General features: G+C 39.8%; 1 protein-coding gene across 1 annotated transcript in view; it reads left to right on the forward strand.

Moving 5' to 3' along the window:
- Nucleotides 1–597: 597 nt before the first annotated feature.
- The window catches only part of XPR1 (xenotropic and polytropic retrovirus receptor 1), a 195,376-nt gene continuing 181,287 nt past the window's right edge, over nt 598–14,686 (forward strand). Inside the window, exon 1 of the mRNA XM_059937461.1 lies at nt 598–839. Coding sequence (XP_059793444.1) covers nt 771–839 — 69 coding nt within the window. The 5' untranslated portion in view covers nt 598–770. The remainder of the gene's footprint in view (nt 840–14,686) is intronic.

Genomic DNA, 14,686 nt, shown 5'->3' on the forward strand with positions numbered 1-14,686 from the left:
TTTCTCTATTTGTGGCGAGCGGGTGCTACTCTTCGTTGTGGTGTGTGGGCTTCTCATTGTGGTGGATTCTCTTGTTGCAGAGCACAGGCTGTAGGTGCGTAGGCTTCAGTAGTTGTGGCACGCGGGCTCAGTAGTTGTGGCTCGCGGGCTCTAGAGCGCAGGCTCAGTAGTTGCCGCCCAGGGGCTTAGTTGCTCTGAGGCTTGGGGAATCTTCCTGGACCAGGGCTCGAACCTGTGTCTCCTGCATTGGCAGGCAGATTCTTAACCACTGCGCCACCACGGAAGCCCTGCACAAATCTTTGAAAATATAAACGTCTTGTGTGGATTATTGTTGCTACAGTATTAATATTAATTGCAATAACAACACTGTTGCTTCCCAGGCTGGCGGTAAAGAACAACTGTAAGGCCCAGAGGAGCCAGACGTAAGAGGTCATGGGAGGTGCCTTCAGCACGTCCGGCCCAGAAGGGGCGGAGCCTTAAGGAATGTACGCAAATCCCGCCCCTTACTCCGCCCCTTTCGTCGGTGCGCGTAGGCGGTTACCATGGCGATGACGTATAGAGGGCGGGGCGGGAGGGGCGGGGCTATGGAGAGGAGGAGGAAGATGGCGGGAGGGCGGCTCTGAGGAGACCTCGGCGGCGGCGGAGGAGGAGAGAAGCGCATCGCCGCGCCGCGCCGGGGCCCATGTGGGGAGGAGTCGGAGTCGCTGTTGCCGCCGCCGCCGCCGCCTGTAACTGCTGGATCCGAGTGGGAGTGAGGGGGAGACGGCAGGATGAAGTTCGCCGAGCACCTCTCCGCGCACATCACTCCCGAGTGGAGGAAGCAATACATCCAGTATGAGGTACCGGCAGCGGCCGGGTAGTGGGAGGACTCGGAGGGGCCACCATCTCGCCAGTCCCGACCTCCACCGCCGCCTTCCGCTCCTGCTGCTTCCCCGCGGCCGGGCGGACTTTGACCCGGTGCGGCGGGGAGCCACTGCGGCATCCCCGCCGCGGCCGGCCCCCTTCGGGCCCCGCTGACCTTCCCCTCCCCCGCAGCCCCGCTGCCGCCGGGGTAACGGATATGCGGGCGGCGGACCGGGAGGGACTGCACAGCCGGTCGGGGCTGGGGAATGGTGGTGGGAGGGCGAGCCGCAGGTGGGGGAGTCGGGGTGTGAGGGTAGCCCGGGGTCGCGGCGGTTCCGCGGTAATCCCCTCCTCCCGCTCACCCTGACCTCTGGTCCCCACCCTGGGCGAGCGCCCCCTCGCCAAGGTTAGGTCTTGTTTCTGTCTGCTCACCTCTCACCAAGGAATCCTTCTCTTCCCAGATAAGCCCCTCCAGTGATTTCCTTCATTCCACAGAGCCCTTCAGCTTTCCCCCACTTGCACACTGTTGACAAAGGCTTTGTAACAGGGTTGAAACTTGATTTAAATGTGTATCACACATGCGGTGGTTACAGTATGCAAACGTATCGTAATCAACTATCTTGTTTTGATAAAAAGACGGTGACTCGTTTTTTCACTAATTTAATGAAGTATATAAAGTAATCATATCTTTGGTTTTGGCTCTTCTGTTGTTTTGGAATGGAGTGAAGGGGAAGAGGAAGGAAGAAAGAGAAGGGAATTATTAAAATTTTCAGGTTTTCTTTCCTAAAATTTTGTTAGCTAGGGAGAAAAGTACTATCTTGTAAACAATGTACTTTGAAAACATACCTGTGTTATTACAGAAATCATGGCCCTCCTGACCCTTAATTTCTGTGATAACAGCTCCTGAAGGGTGTTTAATAGATAGTGATAAGGAACCTTACATTAATAAAAAGAAAAGTGAAGATAATGAGCTCATTTATATTTTCAGAAGCCAAGATACCTGAAGGGCTTTAAGCATTGCAATAGGTTATTCTCAGTGGCTGGCAGTTCAGCTCCTGGATAGAGAAAGACTTAATCTGTTAACCTCCAGGAATTCACATCTATGTTATGTGCAGGAACAAAGAGTATAAAATCAATATGAACACAAATATTCTAGCTAGATTTTATAAATTGAGATATTTCGATTTTCTATTTAATTTCTGTTCTAAGTTCATTGATAGGATGTTTAGGCAACAGCGCGGGTTTATTTATTCGTATAACAGTTGTAATAATTGAAGAAAAGGAAAGGGATGTAAGTAGGTTAAACAACCTTGAAGATTGTAAAATAAATTCACCTTGTAACATACAGTATTTGAGTATTGCCAGAAATGAAAGGCCTAAAATTATGAATGCTTTCTTTTCACTTAATTTTCTTGTAGTGTTTTGTGGCTACATTTTGTAAGAATGAAATAAGGGATTAGCTTTTCAGCCTGTAGAGTTTTTGATTTATTGTTTCTAATAACATTTGGTCAGTTTTAAAACCTTGGCTAGAGTCCAGATGATGGTTTTTATTGAAAGGAAGGTATTGGTCTTTCATCTTTCTAGTAGTAATTTTCAGCACCACTGCTAGTTCTTCATAGAACACAGCATGCTGAGGCCACATCTTATACTTGTTATATAGTATGGAATGCTTCATTTGGGGAGAAGTAATAGTGGCTGATTGTATGCTATGATTCATTTTAAGTATTACAGCACTTAACTGTTTCATAGAATTGTATTAATCTGAAATACAGTTTCTGGGGCTGGAAGGAGAAGCATAAGATTTAGTTTGAAGATGAAATTACCTCTTGATTTATAATGTCAGCTTTGTGGCTGGAGTCATTCTGGGACTCTTCATTCACATACTCCATTTGGACATTAGTCCTAAATGGTTACTTTAGGTTGGTCAGAGAGGAGAGGAACACATTTCATATGTGTGACTGCATTATCTTTCCTAGGCCAATTAGAAATTATTTTTTGAAAAATTCATTAATTGTTGAAATTTTATTCTGCAGAGGGTCCCTACTATGTGACTCCTGTCGTGGAAAAGCTCATTGTTTGGTAGGCAAAATTAATAAGGAGCACTTTTCTTTGTGAATTGGAGCCATTAAAGACATTTTTTATAGGGTTGGGATCCGTGTGTTGTATACTATTTCTCAAGAGCTGGTGCTGTTCCTTTAAAAATAGTTAAAGGGGCATAAATAAGAGTCTTTAGAGTCTAGGAATTTTGGCAGCTTAAAACTTTTGGGGGTTCCCTGGTGGCGCAGTGGTTGAGAATCTGCCTGCCAATGCAGGGGACACGGGTTCGAGCCCTGGTCTGGGAAGATCCCACATGCCGCGGAGCAACTGGGTCCGTGAGCCACAACTACTGAGCCTGCGCGTCTGGAGCCTGTGCTGCGCAACAAGAGAGGCCGCGATAGTGAGAGGCCCGCGCACCGCAATGAAGAGTGACCCCCGCTTGCCGCAACTAGAGAAAGCCCTCGCGCAGAAACGAAGACCCAACACAGCCAAAAATAAATAAATAAATAAATTAAAAAAAAAAAAAAAAAAAACTTTGGGGAAAAAAGGACATCATAAAAGATGTTAGCATTTGCTAGAGAAAAGAACCTTCTCATAATGCAGTAACATGTAGTTTCTCATATATGAAGATGGTGCTCTTGAAACACTTAGTAGAACAGACACTTGAATTTATTTTTCAAGTACTGGTGATGAAATTTGGGTGTATTACTCCTGATTTCTTGTGTAGGCTGCTTTCTAGTGCTGTGAACGACTATGAACTGTTCAGCTTCTTTGGTTTTATGTCATTTTGCTATATTAAATTTTACTTGAAATAAGCAGAGAATTAGATTGAAGCTGCAAATGTTTTACATCTCTGATTATATGTATTATTGTGTACACACGGTCATACAATAAGTGCTAGTTCTTGTATATGTTCGTCATGAGGCCATGGGGACAGTCTTTTTGCCTTTCCAGGGTTCTTTCCTCTTTCATAAAATAAGAATATAGAGCCAGAGCTTTTCAAGTTCTGTTGTAGTTCATAGGTTTTTTGTATTTTTAAAAATTAATTAATTAATTAATTGGCTGCGTTGGGTCTTCACCTCTGTGTGCGGGCTTTTTCTAGTTGCGAGGTGCAGGGGCCACTCTTTGTTGCGGTGCATGAGCCTTTCATTGTGGTGGCTTCTCTTGTTGCGGAGCACGGGCTCCAGGCACGTGGCCTCAGTAGTTGTGGCTTGCGGGCTCCAGAGAGCAGACTCCGCAGTTGCGGTGCACGGCCTCAGTTGTTCCGCGGCATGTGGGATCTTCCCAGACCAGGGCTCGAACCTGTGTCCCCTGCATTGGCAGGCGGATTCTTAACCACTGCACCACCAGGGAAGTACCAGTTCATAGGTTTTTGATTTAACTTGTAGTGGATTTCATTTTTTGGATTGTTAAAATTATTGTTAGTGATCCATCAATATCCTGAAAATTATCAGTTTCTAATTTAGAAATGAATTGTGGCGTTCACAGACTTGGTCTTCAGAAGCAGAATAATAGAGCATAAAAGAATAGAGCAACATGGAGAAACCATATAAAGAAAATCAGTTTGATCCATTTGTGAATAGTTTTTACAAACAACAAACACAAATGGGAAGAGACTATCCCTGTTTCCAGTAATCTATTTGAGTGTAAATCTTGGCATATAATATAAAACATCAATAAAGCTTTATAAGAGTACTTTTTAAAATTTAGTATCAGTGATTGTATATTTTAGAGTTCTGTAATTGATTAATCAAAATTAATTTAGACCAGTTTCAACCAAATAGGCTAGTATGACCATGTTAATATTTTACAGAATATTAGCAAAAGAAGCAAATATATTTGGTGCCTTAGGCTGCTGACTTGTGTTTTCTTCCCTAGGGTCCTGTGCTGCTTTGGTTTCTCAGGAACCAGGAATGGTTTTTTCAGTGTACGCTGTAGTTTTGTAAGGTACTAAAATAATGAGGTATCTAAATTTCAGGACTTTAGAGTTAAAAGGGAATTGAGAGATTATCTGTCTCCTTGTTTTTTTTCAGGCAAGGGAACTAAGGTCCAGAAAGGTTAAGTTATTTATTTGTCCAGGATCATATATAGATAGCTAGTCTCTTGAGCACAGATGTGTAAGCATTGGGAGTCAGGTCACCCAGACTGTGTGACCCTGACGAAATCACTTCCTCTTTCTGGGCTTTAGGTTCTTCATCTGTAAAGTGAGAGAACTGGACTTGATGGTTTCTAAGCTCACAGCCCTCTATTTTCTAAGGACCCATATAGCTCCAAATTTCTGTACATTTTTATGGTTTCATTATGTTTTACATATGAAGAGGACAGAACTTAAAGCATTACTATTAATAGCATCCTTTTAAATTAATAGTCTCCTTTCAAATAATTTTAATGATATTTTAATCTATGACTGGAAAGCTGACCCAGTGAAGCTTTTATTTAACTTAAGTAAAAACTGATGGTCATAGTTTAATTTTTTGTTGCAAGGTTTGGGAAGGGATTTTCCATAAACTGCATATCCCTTATTTTCAAGTGTAAGGAAACATTGCCATAACATTATTGTGATTTTCATTTATAGAACTCTCCCATGAGAACACTTGTGTTTCAGGCTTCAATTTCCCAAAGGTATTATGTTGATTAGTTACGGTTAACTTGCCTTGCTGGAACTTGTTTGAAATTTCCAGTTTGGCCACCCGATGGGGCACAAACCACACTTTTTCTTTTAGGCACTTCGGCAAATGAAAAGTACAGTATAGCATATTTAAAATAACATTTGTAAATGAGTATGGCAGTAAGATGCCTGGCATTTACAAATGTTTCTTAAGTGAGTGAATGAATGTTGTATAAAACAGGAAGTTATTACTGTTCTTTATTATCTTTGTATAATAAAGTGTGTTAGGTTAACTTGTCCTGGAAAGATTATACTTGTCCATCCATCCCTGAAGGTTGCTTTTGGATCAGTTTTTGAGTGAAGGCCCAGATCATAATAACATAAGACTCTTATTTGACCCGAGGTGACCATGGAAAATCAGTCCTGGCTTCAAATCCAGTCCTAATCTGAAAAGCATTTGAGACTGATTGAGTTGTGCCGGCTAGGTGTTGCAAGTATATTTGCATCATAGCCCCCAAGGAGAGTACCCAACACTCCCATGGAGTAAGAGAAGGTAGTTTTAGAAGTCTTAATTATATTCATTTTTATGCATAAGACAGGAAGAAATGAAATTTTACTAATATTGAATAAATGGATTGATGCAATGACCTTGTTTAGGAGGTAGTCTGATGGAAAGAGAGACAAGAATTGCTAATAGTTTTCTCACTTGTTTGTTCACTTTCAGCAAATAGCAATTAATCCAGTTTATGGGTGCATAGTTAAGATGAGTTTATGGATATTATTTAGTTTTGACTAAACTAACCCTTATAAAATGGATGTGACTTAAAAAGACTCTTGTAAAGAAGCCTCAACAGCAGTACCAGCCTTAACAGCATAATGCAAACACATGTGAACAACAAGGAAATGGCAGAGTTGACAATTCTACTTCTAGTACTAGCTTTTTGTCAGCCAAATTGCAGAAAAAACAATGGTACTCTAATAGACCTGACAAGACGTTTGCCAAAAAGTTTCAAAATAATTAAGATAATTCTTTGAAATAAGATTTTACATCCGTCGTCATCCACAGTGAACACCCTAAATATATGTTATGTATTAGAGTATTCTGCCTTTGTGAGGTCTGTTTTCCAGCATATAGCCATCATAATCAAGTTTCAAAATTAACTGAATCCTGAAGTTTGAACTAGGCCTTTGAAATGCTAAAAACTAAGATTTTAAAAAGTAATGAACTTTTTCTGTTAGGTTGTTCTTTAGAAGTATTGCTATTGATAATTTCTTAAGAGAGATTAAAAATATTTTCACATTATTCACAAATGAAAGTTTAAATTATTTATTTTATTATTGTCTCATCTTTTAAAACTTCCACTTAAAAAAATTCTGTGTTTTATAATGTACACAGTTGTAGAAGGAGATAATTTATAAACAAAGGTACATATATTGGAGGTGCATAGTAAACTTTTTTTTTTTAATAGTGATATGACATAAAAAAAGTTTGGAAGATTTTGCTCAAGTTGTGTAGCTTAACTGCAGGTGGTTTGTGGGTTGCTTGGTATTTAATTGGCCTTTGGGATTGAGAGATTGTCAGAATTCACTAGGATTCTTGCCCAGTTGTATTTTCCTTTTTCAGGTCTTCCCCTTACCTAGTAAATGCTAAAAGAAGCCAAGTAGGGCCTTCCCTTGCGGTCCAGTGGTTGAGACTTCACCTTCCAGTGCAGGGGGTGTGGGTTCCATCCCTGGTCAGGGAGCTAAGGTCCCACATGCCTTGCGGCCAAAAAACCAAAACAGAAAACAGAAGCAATATTGTAACAAATTCAATAAAGACTTTTAAAAAAATGGTCCACATTAAAAAAAAAAATCTTTAAAAGAAGCCAAGTAGACAATGCTCATGAACAAATGCCTTAAAAAATTATTCATTCATTCAACAAATATTTATAGGGGCTCTATTATGTCCTATAGGCTGATAGATTTGTCATTAAATTCTAGCTCTTTTGTTATCTTAAAAATAGAAAAAACCAAAAAGCAGTATTTTATTTTTTATAAGTTTATTTATTTTTGGCTGCATTGGGTCTTCATTGCTGCACGTGATTTCTCTAGTTGCGGTGAGCGGGGGCTACTCTTCGTTGCGGTGTGCGGGCTTCTCATTGCGGTGGCTTCTCTTGTGGAGTGTGGGCTCTAGGTGTGCGGGCTTCAGTAGTTGTGGCACACGGGCTCAGTAGTTGTGGCTTGCGGGCTCTAGAGTGCAGACTCAGTAGTTGTGGTGCACGGGCTTACTTGTTCCGTGGCATGTGGGATCTTCCTGGACCAGGGATCGAACTCGTGTCCCTTGCATTGGCAGGCAGATTCTTATCCACTGCGCCACCAGGGAAGTCCCAGAAAACAGTATTCCTGTGTGTGTGTGTGCGTGTGTGTGTTTGGTTTTATATTTTAGTCAGCATAGTGCTTTCAAAATTAAAAATGTTGTAGAAAGGGAAAATTGTAGATTGAGGACTTGGAACATGGTTATAAATTTGGATCACTTGTGTAAATAATATGGATGAATTCTCCCTGGCTTTTCAAACTTTTTATGTTATACGCCTTTAAATTTAATTTGTTTATAGGAAGAAATTTGGTTACCTGTTTCTTCCCATCACTAGGCAGGTGTGGTATCTATGGGGACTGATCAGAAAATCCTTAAAAAGTTGTTTATTTACTATAGGTCAGAGGAAAGTTTAATTAACCTGCTGTAAGCATAACTTACAATTTTCATATTCTCTGTAACAAGAGGGACAGTATGTTGATTAAGAAAACATAGTCATTCCTTATTGAAGATGACCTGCAGTATTTGGAAAGACTGTAGACCATGAATAAGGAGATGTAAGTCCTTAGACCCAGTTCTTTCACTGAATAGTCATAAATTTAGTGAACAAGTGATTTTTTTGAAGATTGAAGGGTGAAATGTAATCATACAGGAAAATGAGAAGCTTTTAGATTATTGTGTGAATTACTTATTTAAGCTAAATTGGTAAAGTTGTAATTCACAGTAATCCAAGTGTTTTGTGAGCTTTTTCTATACCTAAGAGAAGTCCTTTAACTTTTTGGTCTTGGGACCATTTGAAACTCTTAAAAATTATTGAGGATTTCAATGTCTATTGATAATATGCTATATTAGAAATTAAAACTAAGAAATGTCTGAAACACAAGAGTATACAAGCACACCTCTACTAGCCATCAGAGACATGACATCACCTTTCATCTAGCCTCTGGAAAACTCCACTGTGTACTCATGAAAGAATGAGAGTGAAAAAAGCACATGAAGTTGTAGTATTATTATGAAAATAGTTTTGACCTTTTGGGTTCCCTGAAAGGGTTTCTGAGAGTTGCTGCCTTAGAGCACAGGACTCCTTTCAGAACGTTTGGAGATGGCCTGAGAAAAAACTCTCTAGTCTTAGGAAGCACATAAGAGGATAAAGGAAATCCCATGAGTGAGGATTCTCTGGTATATCCCCCCTGCACAGGATGATAGAGAAAAGAAAGTTGTCTTTCCTGGGATTCCCACTTCCATTCTCTCTTCGTTGAATTGAATTAGTGGAAATGTGGTCATTTTGTCATTAAAGAGAAAGGAATTAACATTAAGTGACCAGTTAGGAACCAGGTGTCATCAGTATGTTACTTCATTTAATCTTCACAACAGTTTTGTGAGATAGATGATTTATTATCTCCATTTTACTGATGAGGAAACCCAGGCTTAGAGAGACTAGTCAGTTTGTTCATGCCACACATCTAGTAAGTAGTAGAGCCAGAATTTGAAATCAAATTTGTCACACTTTGGAACTCTTGCTTTTATATGCGAATTGTAAATAACAGTGGTGGCAGTAACAGTGCCAGTAACAGTAGCAGTAGCAGGAACAACAGCTGTTATTTTTTGAGTGCTTGCTTTGTCAGTCACTGTGACATTACTTTAAAAACATTTTCTCTTTATAGCAAGCTGTTTAGGTAGGTTGTTATGTTAGTTCTGTTTGTAGATGGGGAACCTGAGTCTTAGAGCCATTAAGTAACTGATTATGTTGAAACTGCTAATTGTGGTTAGCAGAGATGAGACTGAAAGAGCCCCTGCTTTTAATTCCTACATCATACTGCTTTATGAAAAATAAATAAATCCATCCATTTACATATAAGTACATTTAGGCGTAGTCTGACCTGTTCTCCAGCACCTGCTGAAGTAATGGCTGGTCTATTTTTAGTCCCAGGTCTCAGTATGCATGGTTTGGAGGTAGTAGAGTATGGTCTGGAGGTCAGAGTTCACCTCAGTTAATTTATTTTTTCCTCAAGATTATCAGTGTAACTGTTATGAGGTAGGCAGCTGTTAAATAGAGGACCTTATAAAGATGAGCCATAAGAAAAAAATAATGAGATATAATGATAAGTGTAAGAAGAGGAAGATAAAGAACAGTGGATATAGCTGTTGCTATGCCACAGTCGTGGCTTTTGGCTTTTAGATCATTCCATACATTATGGAACGTTAGACCTGTAAGGAATTTCAGATATTAATTAAGTCCAATCCCCTTTTTCACTTGAGTGGGAAATGAGGTCCAGAGAGGTTGTGATTCAAGGACACATGGCTTGGTTAGTGGCTGAGTGAACACAATCACCCTGATTCATTTTATTGTTTAACTATTTTGCATCATATGCTTATACGTCAATAACACACACAGAGAACAAACTCTGAAGCCAGACTGCCTAGGTTCATATTCCATCTGGACAGTTTACTAGCTGAGTGACCTCAGGCAAGTCATTCTACCTCTCTGTGCTTCAGTTTCCTCATTTGTATAATCGGGACAGTAATAGTAGTTACAGGACTTTTTTAAAAACATCTTTATTGGAGTATAATTGCTTTACAATGTTGTGTTAGTTTCTGCTGTATAACAAAGTGAATCAGCTATACGTATACATATATCCCCATATCCCCTCCCTCTTGTGTCTCCCTCCCACCCTCCCTATCCCACCCCTCTAGGTGGTCACAAAGCACCGAGCTGATCTCCCTGTGCTATGTGGCTGCTTCCCACTAGCTATCTGTTTTACATTTGGTAGAGTATATATGTCCATGCCACTCTCTCACTTTGTCCCAGCTTCCCCTTCCCTCCCCGTGTCCTCAAGTCCATTCTCTGCATCTGCGTCTTTATTCCTGTCCTGCCCCTACGTTCTTCAGAACATTTTTTTTTAGATTCCATATATATATGTTAGGATACGGTATTTGTTTTTCTCTTTCTGACTTCCTTCACTCTAGTTACAGGACTTTTGTGAGGATTATATGAGTTAAAATATGAAAAGTGCTTAGACAATGCCTATATTTGCTGTTAAAATTATTTAGTTAATGCTAGGTTAACAGTATCTTTGTGAGGGAAACCGAGCCTCAAATTTTGTCCCTCTGGGCTTGTCCAGTTCAGATTTTCTTGGAAAATGGCTTTGTTGATTTTAGGTATTACTCCTGTTATCTGTGATATTTTTATTAATAAATTGTCCTTTTTTTTATATACAGTAAGAAATTCAGGTGGGAACAATTATATGGTTTTGAAGTAAATTAGTTCTCCTTGTTTACTTGTAACTTGCATTCATTTCAGTTATAGACTGTGCCTTCATATTCTTTTCTTTTTTTAAAAATTGGGGTGAAATCCACATGTGCATTCCTAAGTATGTCTGAATAGCTTAAGTGAATCCTTTGAGTTTTCAGAGACAATCTAGTTTTAGTTCTTTCCAATTCTGTAATGGAATTTTAATTTTTAATACTAGAATTAGTTTTAGAGTTGAAAAAGACCTTCTCAAGCCCTCTGTTTCACAGATGAATAAATCGAGGACAGAAAGGCCAAGATATGTGGTCAGTCTCACAACTAGCTGATAGGAGAGCCTGGAATAAAAGTATTGACCTCCTGCTCACTGCTATACCTTGCTGAGGCTTATCACTGCCATATAAACATTTCTTTACTTTTAATTTTAAGAATAAATTTTCTTTGTAAGAGCCCATATGAATTTAAATGTTCTTGTTAATGATTACTTAAATACTCAGTGTTAATAACATTTATCTGAACCTAATCTATTAGTTCACATTAACGACCTCAAATAGTTCATGTGTGTGTCAATTAAAAGACTATGTAAGTTAAGAGACTCAAACCTTAAAAATGTTGTTTACTCAACTACAGAAAATTAGCCATTGCACCATCTAGGTAGAAACCTGTTGTAGGTGAGGAGACAGGACTGAGGAATTATGGTAAGGCTTGAGGAGTTAGGTAAGGATGAGAGCAAGACTCAGGAAAGTTGAAAAATCATTTGGGCATTTCTCTGTAACATATCTGTTTGAATGTTAACACAGGTTACATGTACATGAAGAGCACCTCCCCTGCCCCCCGCCCGCCATCTCTTATAACATGCTGCCAAGCCAAAGTCAGGGCACATCTGACTAGAGGAGATTAGAATATGTATTAAACCAATTCGTTAAGTATTCATGAGTGTCTCCTTCCTTTTTATAAAAAAAATAATAAAATAATGATGATGATAATAACAGCTAATGTTTATTGAGTGTTTCCATTGTGCCAGGCATTTTACATTTAATCCTTACCCTCTAAGGTAGGTTTTGTTATCCCTGTTTTAAGAAGTTGCTGAGTTTTAGATTGAGTAGATTGCCCAAGGTCACATAGCTAGTGAATGGTTAAAACCAGAATTCAGACACAGGTTTGTCTTATTTCAGAACCTGGATTCTTTTTTTTTTTTTTTTTTTAGTAAGTTTATTTATTTATTTTTGGCTGCGTTGGGTCTTCGTTGCTGCGTGCGGGCCTTCTCTAGTTTCAGTGAGCAGGGGCTACTCTTCGATGAGGTGCGCGGGGTTCTCATTGTGGCGGCTTCTCTTGTTGTGGAGCACAGGCTCTAGGTGTGTGGGCTTCCGTAGTTGTGGCTCGCGGGTTCTAGAGCGCAGGCTCAGTCGTTGTGGTGCACGGGCTTATTTGCTCTGCAGCATGTGGGATCTTCCAGACAAGGGCTCGAGCCTTTGTCCCCTGCATTGGCAGGCAGATTCTTTTTTTTTTTTTTTTTTTTTTAGAAGAAGGATATTTATTTTACTTTTTTTTTTTTAAAGGAATTCCTTTATTTTTATTTTTTATTTATTTATTTATGGCTGTGTTGGGTCTTCGTTTCTGTGCGAGGGCTTTCTCTAGTTGCAGCAAGCGGGGGCCACTCTTCATCGCGGTGCGCGGGCCTCTCACTATCGCGGCCTCTCTTGTTGGGGAGCACAGGCTCCAGACGCGCAGGCTCAGTAGTTGTGGCTCACGGGCCTAGTTGCTCCGCGGCATGTGGGATCTTCCCAGACCAGGGCTCGAACCCGTGTCCCCTGCATTAGCAGGCAGATTCTCAACCACTGCGCCACCAGGGAAGCCCCAGAACCTGGATTCTTAACATGGTGTTACATGGTCAGGATCACGCAAGGGGCTGGTGAGGTAAAAATAGGTAAGCCCCTGTCCTAGAGGAGCTCATAACTTGGGTGGTCTCCTAATCGTAGTATATTGTGATTATGTTGCAGAGGAATGGCCAGTTGATTTTGCTCTGGAGATCAAAGGTATTTATCTTAAAAACTTTCACAGAGGTAGTGTTTGTACTTAGAGATTGAGTAGGGTTTGATGACATGGTGAAGAGGGGACAGGGCACTGGCGTCATTCTAGGCAGATAGGGTAATATTGAACAAAGGCATAGATGGGTGGAAGTATCCAAGCATATTAGTGAAATCTGGTTTAGTGGGTATGTTGGAGAGGTGATAGTGTGATTTGGAAAGGTGGACTGGGAGGGATCAAGGGGTGAAGGGCCTCAAATACCATGCTGAGGTGTTCAAATGTTTCTTGTTGTGAACCATTAAGGATTTTAAAGAAGAGACTGGGGAGAAGGATCAGTGCAAAGTGAGAGTGTAGTTTAGATCCTAGAGGATGCGTTGGAGAGACCAAGACCAAAGACAGGAAAACCAAATAGTATAGCCAAAAATAGTGAGAGCTTGAATTAATACCTTATTTAATCAATTTTCCCACACTTTAATGTCTGAAATCAGGATACGTCTCATAATTAATTGTCATAGATTAATTGGCGGACTTTTTTTTCATTCTTAGAAGCACATAAAATAATGGTGTATATTACTGTTAGTGGCATCTTAGATTTGATTGATTGATCATCTTAGATTTATTGAAAACCTACTGTGTGTCAGGCAGAGTCATAGATAACCTGTTAGTATCCAGCATCTGGCAGTGTCTGGCATATTTAGAAACTTTAAAAGCAAGAACAAAACAAAATGTAACTGAAAGGCTATGGGATCTGCCTGAGATGTCATTAAGGGATAAAAAAGAGAGATTCAGAGGAGCATGATTGACGGCAGTGAATGGAGAAAATAAGAAAAGTTCATGTTTATCCCTTCAGAGTGTGGCTAAAGCTCTGGAAATGAATTACTTTGGTATCAATTTAGAGAAGTTGGTCTTATTCTTTTAGTTTTGTTTATTCAGTGAACGCAGAGTTAGGCCTTTTACTTAGTTTTATGTAATACGCTCAAATGTGATCATTGATGACAAAATTGAGATGATATTCTTTCTCCTGTCTTTCCAGTATTTGTATAATAGCAGGTAACAAAACTGTTGATAAGCAGGTGAGTCACCATCTCTCATCACAGAGTTCAAACATTTTTTGATTAAGCCTTTCTTTTTGAGTAGAATAAGCTTGTTTGAAATATGAGTAATTTCAAATTATGCTGCCATTAGTTATTTGCTAAAAAGGATTGCAAAATCTTTTTTCTAAGATTTATTTGCTTAGTATCATGGACTTTCAAAAATTCAGTTCCTGATAGATTCAGAAATTAGAAAATGGATTGATTCAGAGACCACTGAAATTGAAATTGTAATAACCCCGTGAGCTTGGGCAAGTCATTTAGCCTTTCTGTGCCACAATTCTCTTATCCTTAAACTGGGGATAATGATAATTTTTACTTTGGAGGATCATGTGAAATGAAATGAGTCCATCATTGGAAAACAGGACAGGAGGTGTAATAGTTACTACACATGGTAAGTATTATATAAGTCTTAGCCATTATTACATAGCTGTCCCTAGGGGTTTGAAACTAACAGTTGAGCAGCATCTTACTTGATTTATTTACTCTTGACACAGGTGGGGGGAAGGGGTCAGTGAAACTGTAACTAGGAAAAGACA

This window comes from Balaenoptera ricei, chromosome 1 (assembly GCF_028023285.1).
Source record: "Balaenoptera ricei isolate mBalRic1 chromosome 1, mBalRic1.hap2, whole genome shotgun sequence".
Lineage (NCBI taxonomy): Eukaryota > Metazoa > Chordata > Mammalia > Artiodactyla > Balaenopteridae > Balaenoptera > Balaenoptera ricei.